Genomic DNA, 14,705 nt, shown 5'->3' with positions numbered 1-14,705 from the left:
CTTGCCTCCTCCAGTTGGCAGCATTCCAAGACTGTGTTTGGCAAGGATGCACAGGTCTTCCTCTTCCGCTCCTAGATGGGTGGTGTTGGGGAAAGCTTTGTTTGTTACTACAATACTGGCTAGAACATTTCACACTTGAAATCCCAAGAGGAAAACTTGAAGGACAAACATTTTTTGTGACAAATCTTAAGTAAACCTTTGATTTCATTGATGCCGGTGGAGACTTGTTGTTGACTTCAGTCCATGTATGATGTTACCAGGTTAATGACTTTAAGAAATTTATCTGGATAAAATGAATAGGCACTATATCCCAGCATAGGACAACTTTGGCCGCAGCTTCCATCTTAACTGGTTTGTAGACTGTGGTGTTTTATTTATTTATTTATTTATTTAATTAATTTATTAGTCGCCCATCTGGCTGGCTGTCCAGCCACTCTGGGCGACGTACAAAATAAAAACATACAAATACATTGGACTCACACAATATCTTTTACAGTTTCTAAATTTGCCCTGCTTAGTACCTTGTATAAACTATTTTTGTTCAGCATTAAAACATTGCTGTCAATTTGATAGATTCTGTTTTTCCAGCACTTTAGCAAAAGTTGAACAATAATTACAACAAGCACTGTATAACCTCTAAGTTCAACACTGCAAGTACAAAGGAGACAAATCTTAAATTACTTCCATCACTCAGTCTGAGGTATCAACTGATAACTAGAACTGGACATTAAGATAATCTTGTATTTTGTATTATTGATCAATACAATTTGAAGGATCTAACTAAAGTATTTTCTTGCATGTGTCTTTCTGCTGTCTCATTCTATTTATTAATTATTATATTGCTATATTGGCTCTTTTAAGTTAAAATGTACTGTTCTTGTTATATGCACCAGTAGCAGAAGAATAAACAGTTCTCGTCACATGCTAATAAATCATGTTTTCAATTTCTTTATATGTAACACAACTAAATAATGCTGGTGTATATAGTATGTTTTTATGATATGGAAAAATAACTTTGCTGCACCCTATGCATGCAAGTTAGGGTCCAAGACATACAACACAATGTAGGTCTTAGAAACAGACAAGAGGTTGTATCACTTTGAGTGCCACTGTCCTAAATGTAGAAGTATTTTAATAATCAAATTTTAGTAAAACTGTAATGTTCTTAAATGTTTAAATAATGCAGAGACTTGTAAGGCTGGTTCATTAAGAACTGGTCTGCTTCTTTCCTCCATGTGCCCCCATCTGGGATTGTTTGTTTATTTATTTATTTATTACCCTTGTATACTGCCCTATAGCCGAAGCTCTCTGGGCGGTTTACAGCAATCAAAAACATTAAAACAAATACACAATTTAAAAACATATTTTAAAAACAATTTAAAACAATTTTAATATTCAAAAAAGTATAAAAACAATTTAAAAACACATGCTAAATAAAATTCCTGGGAGAAGAGGAAAGTCTTGACCTGGCGCCAAAAAGATAACAGTGTTGGCGCCAGGTGCACCTCGTCAGGGAGATCATTCCATAATTTGGGGGCCACCACTGAGAAGGTCCTCTCCCTTGTTGCCATCCTCCGAGCTTCCCTTGGAGTAGGCACCTGGAGGAGGGCCTTTGATCTTGAACGTAGTGTACAGGTGGGTTCGTATCGGAGAGATGTGAGGCAGATTGTAAATGTAGACAGTCTGTTGCCTTTTCTACTATCACAACAGTAAAGTGTATGATTATTACTATTACATGAGTGTGAACCTCAGAAATACTAACTAGTAAGTGTTTGCAAATTACTGTGTATTTAGTGTATACTTGTTTAAATATCATCTCATGATATTCTTTCCTAAATCTGGTAAAATTGAGTATCCCAGAATTTACTTGTCATAAACCAGCCAGAGCCTCTTGCATCAGTGAAGCATCATATTTTGTCTTGAGTATTCCCATTTAATGAAAAATAATATAACTTCCAACAATTTATTAATTATGATTGCAAGATGTGGATATACTAAACAATACTAGCTGTATGCTCCATACAGTGATTTTTGGAATTCAATTTTCTACAATAATTGTATTCTTTCTCTGTATAAATACTTGCGGAGACACAAATTATATGTTTAATAGTGATGGTTTAAAATAATGTATGGATTGCCTCTTCTATAAGCTTATTCTGACCACACTTGGATCATGATTAGGGTTGCCAGGTCAAAAGTATCCCAAACCTTGAGATTTCAGGGGTGGGTGCTACTGATGTCATGGGGTGGGCCCTAGTGATGTCACTAAGCATGATACATTAAACATCAGCTGCTTAAGTTGCTTGGAGCATACCACTCAAACAAACAATCAAAAACTCTGATTGAAAATTAAGATAGAAATCTTAGCTATATGAGGGTGTTCCTAGGTCCAGCTGAAGTGATGGGATCATTCCTTCACACCTGCTTAGAGAGCCTAGGTAGGGAATATTTAATCTAGCCTACTTGCTTCTGGCAAGAGGGGTTGAAGTGCCCTCAGGCCAGGCCAGTCACCAGAAGGCCATTGTAGGAAAAAGGGAGCCTACTGTTGTGGAGTTGTTAGATGGGAGCACTCAGGAATAAAGATGGATGCCCCTGAAGGCTGCAATTCTGAGCATAGTTATTAAGAGATTAAGCTCCATAGAACTCAATAGGACTTACTTCTGAGTAGATATGGTTAGGATTGTGGTATTGGTAAGACTTGATGAGGAATCGTCTGCAAAGATATCCATATCCAAGCAGGGTTGGCAACCCCCTGGCTGGAATGCCCTTGTCTGCCTTTTAACATGGCTGCTCCTAATGTCCTGACAGACTTGACCCTTCACTGCAGAGAGAAGTTTGAGAAATGAGTAAGAGTTAAGAAGATTCTCTACTGTTTTTTGCCTGCCCTGTGGGCTGCTATAAACTCACTTTGACAGTCAACCCAGTTCCAGTGAGTAATAATTAATAGAGAGAAAACATGTATGGTTTGGTCTACATTCATGGGCAGTAGCTTGGGAACAACAGCAATTGAAGCCACACTTTCTAGTATGTGAATTCTCTTTTACCACTATTGGGCAAGAAACCATCATACAACCAACAAGGTGCATCATCAGTGGGTTTAAGGGTATTGAGCTGAGCACATGAAACCACTGTTGTTGCTTCTGTGGATGTAAGGGAGTGATGTCAGAGGTAAATGAAATGCAAATAGAAAAAATCAAAAGACAGTGATGATTTCCTAAATGCAATACCATACCAACCATAAGAAGATTCCTATGAGTAAGGCAGAAAACGTAGCATCTCACAACCAGTCAGGGTTCCTAACCCAAAACTAAAAAAATCATGGCAGCCAGTCAGCCAAGGTCACAGAAATCCCCAAGCAGCACAAACTGACTTGGGGGCTGCAGTTAGTGCAGAATGCTGAAGCATGACTGCTGACATGAGTGAGATCCTGTCAGCACATAATACATCTGCTCTGAAATCTGTACTGGTTGCCAATTTGCTACCAGGCCAAGTTGAAGGTGTTTTTTTTCCATGTTACGAGTTCCACATAGTACTTGTTCTGCTCTTATAAGAAATTGATCCTTTAGTGTGGCAGCACCTACACTTTGGAACTCCCTGCCTACTGACATTAGGCAGACACCGCATTGTACTCTTTTTGGCACCTGCTAAAACATTTTTATTGAGGCAAGTCTACCCAGGCATATAGAAGCTATTGTGTTTTTTATCTGTTTTAACTCTTTGTTGGTTTTATTATTTTGAGTGTTTTTAAATATCAGATTTTAACTATATTTGCCAAAAATTTCATTCTTTTAATTTCTTCTGTAAACCGCTTTGAGATTGTTTACAATAAAGCGGTATATAAATGTTATAAATAAAATACATAAATACATTTTGCAATCTCTGTGGCCTTTGGGTCTCCTTCCTCTTTTAGGAACAAAGGAATCTGCTTTATACTGACTCAGACCATTTGGTACCATCTAGCTCAGTACTGGTGACATGGACTAGCATTGGCTCTCCAGGATTCCATGCAATAGTGTTTTCCAGAGATTGAAATTTGGACCTTTGCATGCAAAGCATGTGCCCTACCACTGAGTTCTTCCCCTGTTTAAAAAAGTATCTTTTGACATTGTTCTTTTCAATTCACTAATGAATGCAGAGCACACCTAGGGCACATCCACACCATTTATTTAAAGCACATTCAACATATATTTGAAGCACGTGAATCCCACCACAGAATCCTGGGAACTGTAGTTTGTTAAGGGTGGTGGGAACAATAACTGTGAGGGGAAACTACATGTCCCAGGATTCTTGGGGGGAGCCATGTGCTTTAAATGCAAGTTGGATGTGTTTTAAGTGTATTGTGTGGATCTACTTAATAAACTTTGCCTGCATGTAAATTGTTTTAATTACTTTTTTTAAATGGAAATTAGCTACAAAGTTTACTGGGTGACCATGGACTACTCACCATCTCTCAGCCTAATCTGTCCCTCAGAGTAAAGCAACAGAGGGGGACCATGACCACCCCAAGAAAGAAGGGTACGCTTAAAATGTAGAGGAAATAATAATGTACAACCACAGTGTGAAATCATGTTCATTGGGACATAGTATGAAGAAATATTTATATAAGCATGACTGTCAAAGATGTTTACACAACCTGTAATATTTATAGTGCAAACCTATGCATGTTTACTCAGAAAGAAGTCGCAATGTATTCAGTGGGGCTTACCCAAACAAGGCAGCATGTTCAGGACTGCAACCTCAAACGATAAGGAACTTCACTCACCCAATCCAAATTCAGATTCATGCCATTTTGAGCTGTTTTGCAACTGTTTTATACTTGATTTATTGTTACTGGATTTTAAATGGATTTATTTCTTCTTGTGAGCTGCCTTGGTTTCCAACCCCACCTCACAGGATTGTTGGAAAGATTCCATATATACACACATTGGAGTTGTAAAAATACATACATCCCATACAATAGTCTATTGTCAAAACCAGTTGGTCATTGCAGAACATTTTTTTAAAAAACACAAATTCAGTATTAGTTTCTTACCAAATAAAAACAGTGACACCTAAGTAAGCCCTGCCTAATTGGAAAATAAATCCTTTAAAAAATAGGATTGGAGGGGGAAAGATTTACAACACAAACACAATCCTTTGCTATGTTCCCTCAAAACTTCCATTGATTTGCAGCACAAGCCTAACCATGTCTACTCAAATGTAAGTCCTATTGAATTCAATGGGGTTTACTCCCAGTATATGGGATTAGCATTGCAGGTTTACTCCCAGAAAAGTGAGTATAGGATGAAAGCTTCATATTGGGAAGGTTTTCAAAAAAGGCTATGAATTAGACAAATAAACTGCCCTCTTCAACAGCCCAGGAAAATTTAAACAAATTCTCTGTATACTTAAATTTCTGTTCAGAAATTATTTGAAAGATGAAACTTATAACATACTATTTTTGCAAGTAATTTTAAAAAACCTGCATGTACACTTTTATTATAACTGAAATTATTTACAGTAAATAATTGGCTATCAAGATCCCACTGTGATTTTTTTTTGTTCCAAATGTCCTGACCTGAACACAGAGAAAGCTATAAAACAGGAAAAGACAACAGTTTTCTCACCTTGCAATGGATTCCAGCTATTTCCTGGAGGTTAACAAATCCCTTGTCAATCACAACCCTGACTTCACTTACTGGCTACAAACCTGAAAGGGTGGGGTTAGAGCAGCCAGCTACAAGCTCATTTAACAGAAGTTGTGGAGGGGCGGCTGACATTTTGGTGTATATCTCTTGAACCAGAATACCTAGAGTGTTTTTTTAATGAGATGTGAGAGTCTGGAGGTTGGGGTGACTCACCTGGAGACCCGGAGAGGACCCCAAAAATCTGGAGTCTCCAGGCAAAAACTGGAGACCTGGCAACCCTGTGATCTACAATTGGCTGCATTGTACTAATGTACTATTCTTCTGCAACTGAAGCCTGGCACATCTTGGGCCTGAAGCAGCTATGCATTTTTCACTAGTCTGCTTTGAGTGGGTGAAGCAGTTGCAACAGTTCCACTGATCAGTACACTGATGCCCAGATTTGGGCCTGGCTAACTAAACTGATGCTGGTGGCAGTGAAGGAAGAGACTGAACACAAACCAGCCATTTGTGGACCATACCCTTCAATGATATAGTCATTCCATCTTTCGTTGTGTCATTATTAATCTGAAATACTGGGAACTCTTAAATTCATTCAGTGAATACTTTGTGGAACATTGAATAAAGGTACATGGAAACTAGTTGGAAAATATTAAGAGGGTCTTGTGTCTGTAGATAATTGCTGAACATTATTTTTTTATGAACCTGAACAATATGATGTGAATTGTGTTTCAGTCCACATAATATTCTTTAAGAGACTGATTAATCTGGTTCGAGATGATCTCACATGGGTTGCTTATTGATGAGGAGTGACTGAATAGAGGATGGAGAGCTCAGACCTCTCATTTTCCTATCTTCTCCTCTGGTTTCCAAGCAACTGACCAAGACTTCTACTTATAGTTACTGCAAACCCCAGCTGCATGCTTAATAATCTGACCCCCAAAAGAAACCAAAGTCTCAAGCTAACCCATTATTGTGTTTCCACTGCAAACTTCATTTTAACAGCATTAAGTTGAAGGAATATAATAAACAAATTATTGAGGCTCTGCTCAGAATGCATAACATTTGGAAATGAAACTTCTCTCTGTAACCTGTGTGTGAATGGGTGCCCAACTGTAGTTTAAAGTGAAAGGTGCTGTGTTTATTTTATTTATTTATTTTACGTATTTACGAACTACTTCACAACCTGAAGCCTGCTTGTCAGGGAAGGGATATCATTATCATCTGAGGAGGAAGAGCCGTGACTGTTGTTGGTTGTCGCTGCTGTTGTTCTCTGTTGTTAACATCGCTCTAACTTTTATTTTTGGGAGCAGAGTCATTAATTAGGGTTCTGTTAGCTCGTGTTTACAGCTGTTTCTGTGTGAGTGTGGTGGTGTGAGTGTGTATGAGAGTGTATATGTATGAGAACTGCGTGTATGTTTTAAGGTTTCCGAGCTGGGCCCCAAAATGGGCAGCAAAGTGTGGCTCTCCGCTTGTTACTTGCTGACACAGGTTCCCTACCACAAGTTAGAGGCTTGGAGGCTGGGACCTTTTGAAGTAGAAGCACACATCAACCTGGTCTCCTTCCGCTTACACTTACTCACCTCCTTAAAGATCCATTCAGTATTTCACCGATCCCTGCTCACCCCAGAGAAGCCTCCAGACCAAAGCTGCAATATCTGATTCATTGGAGGGGGTTCGGTCCAGAGGAAAGATCCTGGGATGTGGCGACAGATGTCCATGTGCCGGATTTGGTGAGAGAGTTCCATGAAGCTTATCCAGATGAGCCCAAGCCCCCAAGATGGGGGGTGATTGGCATGAGGGGATGATGTCATGAGCCATGGAAGGAGGGGGTGGATAGATGAGGGTGAAACAGAGGATGAAGACTTGGACTGGGAACCCAGGGAGGAGACAGACAGTGGGGTAGTGCCCCAGCCCCTGTCTTTGACAGCTCAGCCCCCTCAGCTCGTGACCCCTCTGTGGAAACTCTACCTGGCTCATCTGATACTCTCTAGCTGGACATGCCGCCACTGCCACCAGAGATTCAACCTTGCACATCAGACTTTTCACAGCAGAGTGCCGCCCAGCTTCCCATGCCTGAACTGACAGTTAGCAGCACCCCTCCATTGGAGAGGGAAGCTGAGATCAAACCACCTTGGCCCCATGCTCAGAGGCGCTTGAGGCAGGAAGTTCAACAGACTGAGCTGAGGCGGAGTCTTTGTTCGCGTGCACGATCCAAGCCTACTGAAGCAGACTCGGGAGGACGGGACCCAGTTGCTGAGTCAACATCTTAGAGTTGCGAAGTCATGCTTAGAGCTAGAGCAGAGCTGAGTTCCTAAAAAGAGTAGTTAGGTTAGCGAGGCAAACTGCTTGGATGTATCTATTACTTTAATGAAAAGAGAAAAAACCACAGCCGAGTTTGAATCCCTCGACTTCGGGCAGGACATGCATTCAAGAATCCATTGGGTTCCATAAGTCTCCGAGGACGAAACGTCCTAATTTATCCCTCACCCTATAGGGAGGAACTGCCACAATAAATGCAAACTTCACCAGGAAGTGGTCCAATCATGAAAGCTGTGTAATTTTAACCCTGCCACTATGACTTTCAGATAAACTATCATGGCATAAGAAGCAAAAACTAAATCAAGGATATTCCCTTTTCTGTGCATCAGGTCAATGACAACTTGAGACAGCCCCATGAATATCATGGAGGCCATGAAGTCCCAAGCCAGCCCACAAGTACCCTCAGCAGGAATGTTAAAGTAATCAAGAACAATAGCCTTTAACTCCTCCAACATGACATCTGAGACCCTCTCAGCCAGCTCAGGTAGGGAGGCAAATAAGCGGTAGGGTGGGTGGTACACTAGCAGCATACCCAATCTTTCTGTCTGTCTGTCCCAAAAACAGGTGCAGGGCCTTCAGTCTAGCTCCTGACACAGTTTCCTGGTGACAGACAAAGAAGTCTGATGGACCATGGTAACACTCCCCCTTCTATGGGCACTCTACTGTTGTACCATCCATATTGTAATGCACCTGGCTATTCACAGCAGAGTAAGGCTACCTTGCCATATTCAACAAGCAGTTCTTCCTCATATTTCCAGTGCATGGGCTACCCGTAGCATGAGCATAGGCATGGGTAGTGCTTCACATAGTGGTCTGAAGAGGAGCTAGCTGCTGGTTACAGCCAGGTGATCTGTTGGAAGGTCTCCCTTTGCTCAGGTGTGAATGGTTCAAGCAAAGTAGTACAGATGGAACTCTGTACTACCTTTTTTTCCTAGACATACTATAGTTTATTTACAAAAGCTGAACTGACACAGGAAGAACGGTGCTTTCTAAATTGGGCTCCTACTGAGAGGAGGGCAGGATATAAATCTAAATAATATAATAATATTTTTGTCCATTGTTTAGAAAGTTGTAAAAAGGGATGAAAATGTTCACCTATTCAGAATGAACACAGGAGAGATTACTGTCACTCTGACTTGGCTTTCTGATGTTGTCATATAGCCAAATTTGATTGGCTAAATGGCACTATGACATTACTCTGGCTGCCTGATCCCTGATTATCATGTAGAAAGCAAGAAAATCTTTTTTTGCTAAATAGTTCTGAAATATTGTTTTGCCTTCTAGTCTAAGTAGTTAAGTCCCTACTTTCCCTGTCTCCATCCTCCCCACTCCTCAGAGCTGGGAAGTTGTGCCACTCACAGCTCTTATATTACTTCTCTCCCACCTTGCTGAGTCCTTCTAGGAACATAGGAAGTTGCCTTACACCAACGATTAGTCCATCTAGCTCAGTATTGTCTACACCGACTGGCAGTGGGTCTCCAGGGTTTCAGACAGAATTCTCTCCCAGTCCTACCTGGAGATGCCAGGGATTGAACCTGGGACCTTCTGCATGCAAAGCAGATGTTCTGTCACTGAGCTAGCTGTTTTGTTTTCATCCCACACTGTACTAAAGGCTCCCAACTGTGTTCTTCGATATGCTTCTGAGAATCCCAGTAATAAGGCTGCTGGTGCTGTTCATTTGGCTATTTATATACCAGCAAGGATGGGGCTGATACTCCCAGCACTGTCTCATAATCATGCCAGGCAATTTTTACCCATCTGTATTTATATTCTGCCAGGACAGGGCCACCAAGTATTGGAGACGGCGAGTCACCTGTTGACAGCCCCTGACCTGGCACTTAAACTATACTATAACTTTGGATGTGGATATGCCCTGAATGTCCTTTAAGGCACTGAATGATCAAGGCCGTGCCAGAGAACTACTATGTTGCCTACCATGATCTACTGTACGGGTAGCCAACATGGTGTCCTCCAAATGTTGGACTACAGTATCCATCAGTCCTGGGCCCACATGACCAGTAGTCAAGAATAATGAGAATTGTAATCCTCCCACATTGGCTACCCTGATCTATTAAGAAGACTTACAGAGAAGTCTCCCAGGGATTGTTGTCATGTTGTTATGTTGGTGCTTTAAGTTTGCAGTACAGATATATACCCTTTTGGTTGTGAACAAACAGAGCTGATCTATTAATCTTATGTTGTGAGACTTTTCTGTCTTTTGCTATGGGAAGGGGGCAAAGTCCCTTTTTATTTGCAGATAATAGTAATTATTGGGTGGGATTCAGTGGGCTGTGCACAGAACTGCAACCCATTAAGAGATCTAAAACCCTCTTCACATTATTGGCCCTGATGACCCTTGAAACCACTACTGAATCTTGGATTGCTCTTTGGAGTGGCAAATCAGGAAAACTGTGATGAACACTAAGAACTGCTAAGAATTCCTTAGACCACAGCCTACATGTAAAGATTGAAGGGTTAGTTCACATATACTGAAAAAGTGCAACAGACTTCCATTTATTTTAAAGGAGGCTGAATTTAACATTATGGGCACAATTCTCCAGATACCAAATGGCACCTTTTTCAAGCTCCCATTGAAATGAATGGATGTTGTACATGATTATGTTATGTTTTACTTATGTAGAAAATGCTCCTCTCGTAAATTTAAACTTAGGATTGCTTCAAACATGGTGACTTTCGTACATGTCTATACTTCTAAATAGAAAAAGCAGCCTCCAAACCATTGATTTGTTATATGACAAATCCTACACAGATTTGTTAGGCTGTGGATAAGTAAAGCACATGTGATTTGCATGCTTTTTTCTTTATGTCCATGTAGAAAATTCACCACATTTGAAGTGGCCTTAGATATCTCTTTGAGAATAAGGAATCCACCAAAACTGAAGTATTTTCTTGATTATTCTCATGCCTAAATGATATGTTACATGCAGAAAAAAACCCAGCAGTTAGTGCTTTATTAACCAATTTGTTTTGCATTTTTTCATAATAAAAAAGTTTTACTTAAACATGTTGAAAAACAAAAAGGATTAAATCATTGCAAAGAATGTCAAACTTGTAGGAGTAGATGTTAGTGTTACCTTTTATGTAAACATGCATGCTGCCTTTTAACTGGCAGTTGTTTCATTGCTTGCTTGTTTATTCCCTTGAATAAATATAAATACTAAAATAAAAACAAAGGCATGGATCCAGAGGAACAACACAATCCTAACCATGTCTACTTACAAGTAAGTCCTATTGAATTCAGTGGGGCTTACTCCCAGGTTAGTGGAATTAGGATTGCAGCCTTAGTCATGCTTAGAGTAGACCCATTGAAATCAATAGGTCTTAAATTCATCATGATTAACTTAAGTACCATTGCTTTCATTAGGTCTACTTTAAGCATGACTATGTCTGGATTGAACCCAAAACCAGCATCTGTTCTATATTGTTAGATACTGGAAGGATATGCACTTCTTTTAAATGTCCTCAATATTTTAAAATGTATGTGTGTGCATTTAAAAAGTGTTCTCTGAATTATGTGTGTTTAATGTGCACTGCGGCTAAACTACTTGTTTTCTCCCTGCCTGCTCTTTGAAGATGCCAGTTAGGAATAATGGGAAACAAGGGGTAGGCTAAGCATTGGAGTGCATTCTTGTTTACATCTGTGTGTGATTATTTCAGTCTAATGTTTTAAACACTTTGGCCCATTCATGCTCTCATTGACATTAATTGGGTTTTGCAATTAGCTTTAATGGGAGCAGGAGTGGGCTTTGCACTCTTGTTTTCTGTTGTGTTCATTGCATTCCTTCTTGTTTGTGAATTGACCACCCACCCATGCATGTGTTTTTTGTGCTACCAAGGGGCTTGTTTCTTCTTATGTTTCAGGTTAAGTATTGGCAGTATGAAATAAAAAGGGGGGGAAAGGATTTTGGGTAAAACTGTCTGTTAAATGTATTCTCATCTTACGTAAAATAGTATGCATTGAACTGTTCATAAATTGTTTAATGCAGTTATTAAATTAACCCACCACATTATATGCTAGTTTATGTTAAGTTGTTCATTATTACTTGTCTAAACTGCAGTAAGAACTTAACAGTTCTTTTTTTTAAAAAAGTTAGCATTTTGTTTTCTAAAACGGGGTTATGATTTTCATCCTAGAAATCACTGAGAAAACATTTTCAACTAACAGTATACCCATAAATCCTTTTGTCACATGAAGTCTGGGACTCTAGAAGAGCATCAAGGTATTTGAAATGCTGGTGATTTTTCTCTTTTTTGATAAATTTAACAGGCGCATGAAGCTGAGGAGGAAGCACGGATGAACCCTGAGTTTGCTGACAGAATGAAGCAGCTTGACAAAGAGGCCGCCTACTATAGAGAGGAATGTGGCAAAGCTCAAGCTGAAGTTGACAGACTTCTAGAAATTCTCAAGGAAGTAGAGAATGAAAAGAATGACAAAGATAAGAAAATTGCTGAATTAGAAAGGTACTTTCTATATAGCTTGTGTTTTCTCACAAATGCATTTTACATACACCTGCAATGAGAAGCAATGGCAAAATGTTTCTAACAGAAGAAAAAGAAAAGCAACTGAATAGTAATGATAATGTACCAGAGAAAAAAGTCTTTGTCTATTTGTTCAAATATTTTTGAAGGCCAAGAGTTTATTCTGGAAAGACAGGATTTCTAAGAAAGAAAGAAAGAAAGAAAGAAAGAAAGAAAGAAAGAAAGAAAGAAAGAAAGAAAGAAAGAAACTGATATTCCTTATAGTATTGAGGAAGGGGAAGAGAGGAATGTTGCCCTGTACATAGCACCAAGTGAAAACTGGTATTTAGGTGATAGAATTTTAGAAGTGATTGCAAACACTGTGGAATGTAAATTGATCCTTAATATATTGATTGGATTTTTTTAAAGTTCAGTTTTACACTCAGAACAAAATGAAGAAATAAAACTGGATAATTGGCAAGGTTGTGCTTTGCTGAAAGAGATTTAGTTACAGTTGAGGCAACAATATGATGCTGAGACCTATGCTATTGTTAGCCTGCATTCAGGTCTTGGAAGCATACATCTCTACCCAAGGCCGGCATGACTGCTTTTGGAGTGAGACATAACAAATGAAGACTGATTTGGAAAAACTGGAAAAGCTATAGTCACACATGATAATGAGGCATCTATTTATTATTGATTGTTCTTCCATGGCTCAGAGTTGGTAACCACAGCAATAGTAAAACATTTGTTTCTTTAAATTGCCTAGGTAGTGTACATAATTAATAATCCTGGCATGAATCCAACAAAGTTGGTCTATTAGCACAAGGATCTGTGGATGAAAATGGATGGATGGCAGTGTGGTGAGATGAGAAAGAGAGAATGAGATTATTCTTTCTTTCTCATCCTTCTTTGCACACTCTCACTTTCCCATACATCCTCTAAGTTTATGCAACTTGTGGTGCCCCCTCCCACCACTCAGCTGAGCAGTAGTGAAAAGAGGATATGGCTGCAACCTCCTTTTCCCTGCTGTTCAGATGTCCCCTGCCAATCAGCTGAACAGTGTGGGGGGACTGCAGGGGCAGATGAGGATTAACTGCCCCCCATGCTTAGGGGAAAGTTTAATAGCAATACAGGGGGAGTACTCTTCATCAGGATTGTGGGCAAGGGAAGGGTTAAACCTGCTCCTGTGCTGTTAGGTTATTGGCTGGGCCTTATCTTCTGCTTCCTTTCCACTGATACTTAGCTTTTCCCACCAGTCAGCTGAGCAGTGGGACTCTGCAGCCATGTTTCAAAGCCTGTATGCATAATGCCTGGAGAGTATGCATGATGCCTGGAGGATATACAAATGCAATCAAGATGATGCATATTGCCCAGAATATATACAAAATGCAGTTGAGATACGCACATCCCCCAAGATCTGTTAGAAAGAGTATGTATATTGACTGGGAAATACGTATAATTCAGTCTTCATGGGCAGAATATATGCACATTCACCATTAGGCAGTTGTTATGCATATTAACTGCTTGAGTAACTCACATTACCTCTTTCTAGCCATCCATCCATCTGTCTGTCTATCTAGCTATAGATACATGGATGTATCTAATTGGAATACTTCTTAATAAAAGGGAGTGGGATGCTTACAATTGCTATGGAGAGGCACAATTCCAGAAACTTTAAAGATTCAAATTATATCCTACACATTTTCTTATTTTCCCATATACAATGTTATGATTATGTTGCTTCATGTAAAAAATACAAGTGTGAGATTTCCTATAGCTTTTTGTAAGGTGTTTTTGAGAACCTTCCCTAAGTGTCGCTCAAGAACTTGACTACTCAACTTACATATCATCTACTTTTATATAAATATAATACAGTAATCAGTGGCATGGTTCCTCCTTCTTTCCTATATATTCTACAACTTGTCCTTAGGCCTTATTATTGGGCTGTTGAAACTAGGGCCATAGCATAGGTGAAAGGAGGATTAGAAATGTCTCTGAATAAAAAGAAAATTCACTGTTGCATTGAGGATTAAACTGGGGGGGTATTCTAAATATATAAATCCTCCTTATGCATTGACACAGAAGCTCACCATTTTAATCATTTGAATTCTCCCTAAGGAGATTATCCCATTAGTGCAGCCTTGGAGGTTTATATAAACTTTCTTTAAAAGTAACGGTATTGCTTTGCCAATAAATATCCCTATTTCTGTACATTTATTAAACAATATAAGTGTTTTTAAAATTAAAATTATGTTCCTGAATACATTGGAAAACAAG

The 14,705-nt window shown here is 39.4% G+C and overlaps 1 protein-coding gene across 3 annotated transcripts in view; it reads left to right on the top strand.

Moving 5' to 3' along the window:
• ERC2 (ELKS/RAB6-interacting/CAST family member 2) overlaps nt 1–14,705 on the top strand; it is an 872,358-nt gene that overhangs the window by 471,681 nt on the left and 385,972 nt on the right. For all 3 annotated transcript variants that reach the window (XM_061622017.1, XM_061622019.1, XM_061622018.1), the window contains one exon: nt 12,235–12,428. In XM_061622017.1, coding sequence (XP_061478001.1) covers nt 12,235–12,428 — 194 coding nt within the window. The remainder of the gene's footprint in view (nt 1–12,234; nt 12,429–14,705) is intronic.

The sequence above is a fragment of the Rhineura floridana genome, chromosome 3 (assembly GCF_030035675.1).
Source record: "Rhineura floridana isolate rRhiFlo1 chromosome 3, rRhiFlo1.hap2, whole genome shotgun sequence".
NCBI classification, from domain to species: Eukaryota; Metazoa; Chordata; class Lepidosauria; order Squamata; family Rhineuridae; genus Rhineura; species Rhineura floridana.
This window is presented reverse-complemented; position numbering and strand designations above follow the sequence as displayed.